The sequence below is a fragment of the Lactuca serriola genome, chromosome 7 (assembly GCF_051521515.1).
Source record: "Lactuca serriola cultivar US96UC23 chromosome 7, Lser_US96UC23_V15, whole genome shotgun sequence".
In the NCBI taxonomy this organism is placed as follows: Eukaryota; Viridiplantae; Streptophyta; class Magnoliopsida; order Asterales; family Asteraceae; genus Lactuca; species Lactuca serriola.
The window spans coordinates 129,910,001-129,911,676 of NC_136414.1; the positions used below are offsets into that span (position 1 = coordinate 129,910,001).

Sequence of the window (1,676 nt, forward strand, 5' to 3'; positions counted from 1 at the left end):
GTTACAAATCCACATATCCATGGGATTTCAACCTATATGGTCAATAGACCCGGTATCCCAAGGTACCATTCTTGAATTTTTATAATTATTTTAATTTTATGTTAAAGAATCTTATAGACATAAACTTGTGTTTTTCAGGATGAAAGATTTGATACCCATTTTGATAGATTATGTGGAAAGCCGTCAGAAACCCGGTGGTCAAACATTATTTATTGCTCATAATGGGAAGGCGTTTGATGTCCCTTTTTTAATCAGTGAATTCAACCGTTGTTCTTTTGAAATTCCACCAGATTGGGAGTTCGCGGATACAATGACTCTTGCTCGTGAAATAATGAAAGTTGAAGGTCTGTCTCTCTCTATTTTTCTGGCCCGGTTTTGTACTGTGGTGTGCATTGGACTAAGATTAAGACTGATGTGACAGAACAAGTTGCACTGTGTTTGGCGTACATTGGACAGAGACTGTGAGTCTGTGACTGGTGGACAAAAATTGAATTTTTTTTGTCCCGCCCAACAATGTGGGATAGAGACGCACTCTTGTTCTCTTATCTGTGTAAAAGACGTAAATGCCCTCATCATTTCGTCATCGAAAATAGCCTTAGAAAACTCGTCTGGTCCGGTTACACCCCGTTCAGTCATGTCCCTACGGGACATGATTGGACAGGACAGAATCGGACTGGATAAGCTTTCAAGGGCTATTTTCGATGAAGAAAATGATGAGGGCATTTACGTCTTTTACACAGATAAGAGAACAAGAGTGCGTCTCTATCCCACATTGTTGGGCGGGACAAAAAAATTCAATTTTTGTCCACCAGTCACAGACTCACAGTCTCTGTCCAATGCACGTCAAACACAGTGCAACTTGTTCTTTCTGTATATGTAAGAAAGGTAGCGAATGATATATTTGATTGGTGTTTAATCTTATATAATGACATTTGGCAGGATCAAAGCTTTCTTCAAAATCACTTCAAGCACTTAGGGAGTATTATGGAATCCCGGTTATTGGGAAAGCTCACAGAGCCATGGCAGATGTGAATGTGTTGGCGTTGGTTTTACAGAGGATGACTTGTGACTTGAAACTAACGGTTTCTGGTCTTCTTGAAAATTATGCATTCACAGCTTCTGAATTGAGCAATAATTCAAAGAAGAAGAAGAATTCAAGATGAAGATTAAAGACCATGTTGTAGTTTTGTTGTCAGTTGTCATAGATTTTTTATAGTAATGTTGTAACTGGGATTCTGTTTATTTAACAATTAGAAACAGATTTGGTCATCATTTATTCACCTTTTGGTCTTTTGAACATTATATTTCATATTTTTATTGTTCCTAGCTTCTTGTTAAGACTTGAGAACTGAAAAGCTAAGATCTTGTTATGCTTATAGTAGTCATTAACTTTTAAATTTGTCTTTCACCGTGTACTCATATTTAGTCATTAACTTTCAAATTTGTATCTATTGTTGTCTGCTTATAGTAGGTTTCATAGGTTAACCATTTTTAGCCAACTTTTTTACAAAACTGTCCTATGGTTTTATTTTTGTTATGAATTTGGACTTTTTATTCACAAATTTGTCCTAACTTTTTTGTACAAATTTGTGTTTTTTAATATAAGTATTTCTAAATTAAAAGGTAATTTTTTTTTTTTGATGAAAAAAACAAAATTGTATATAAAAACCACTTTT

At 35.0% G+C, this 1,676-nt stretch overlaps 1 protein-coding gene across 1 annotated transcript in view; it reads left to right on the forward strand.

Annotated features, from left to right (window-relative positions):
• Positions 1–1,280, forward strand: part of DPD1 (Polynucleotidyl transferase, ribonuclease H-like superfamily protein) — a 2,478-nt gene extending 1,198 nt beyond the window's left edge. Inside the window, exons 2-4 of the mRNA XM_079010679.1 lie at positions 1–62; positions 139–344; positions 940–1,280. The exon at positions 1–62 is cut by the window's left edge and continues 540 nt beyond it. Coding sequence (XP_078866805.1) covers positions 1–62; positions 139–344; positions 940–1,163 — 492 coding nt within the window. The 3' untranslated portion in view covers positions 1,164–1,280. The remainder of the gene's footprint in view (positions 63–138; positions 345–939) is intronic.
• Positions 1,281–1,676: the final 396 nt, after the last annotated feature.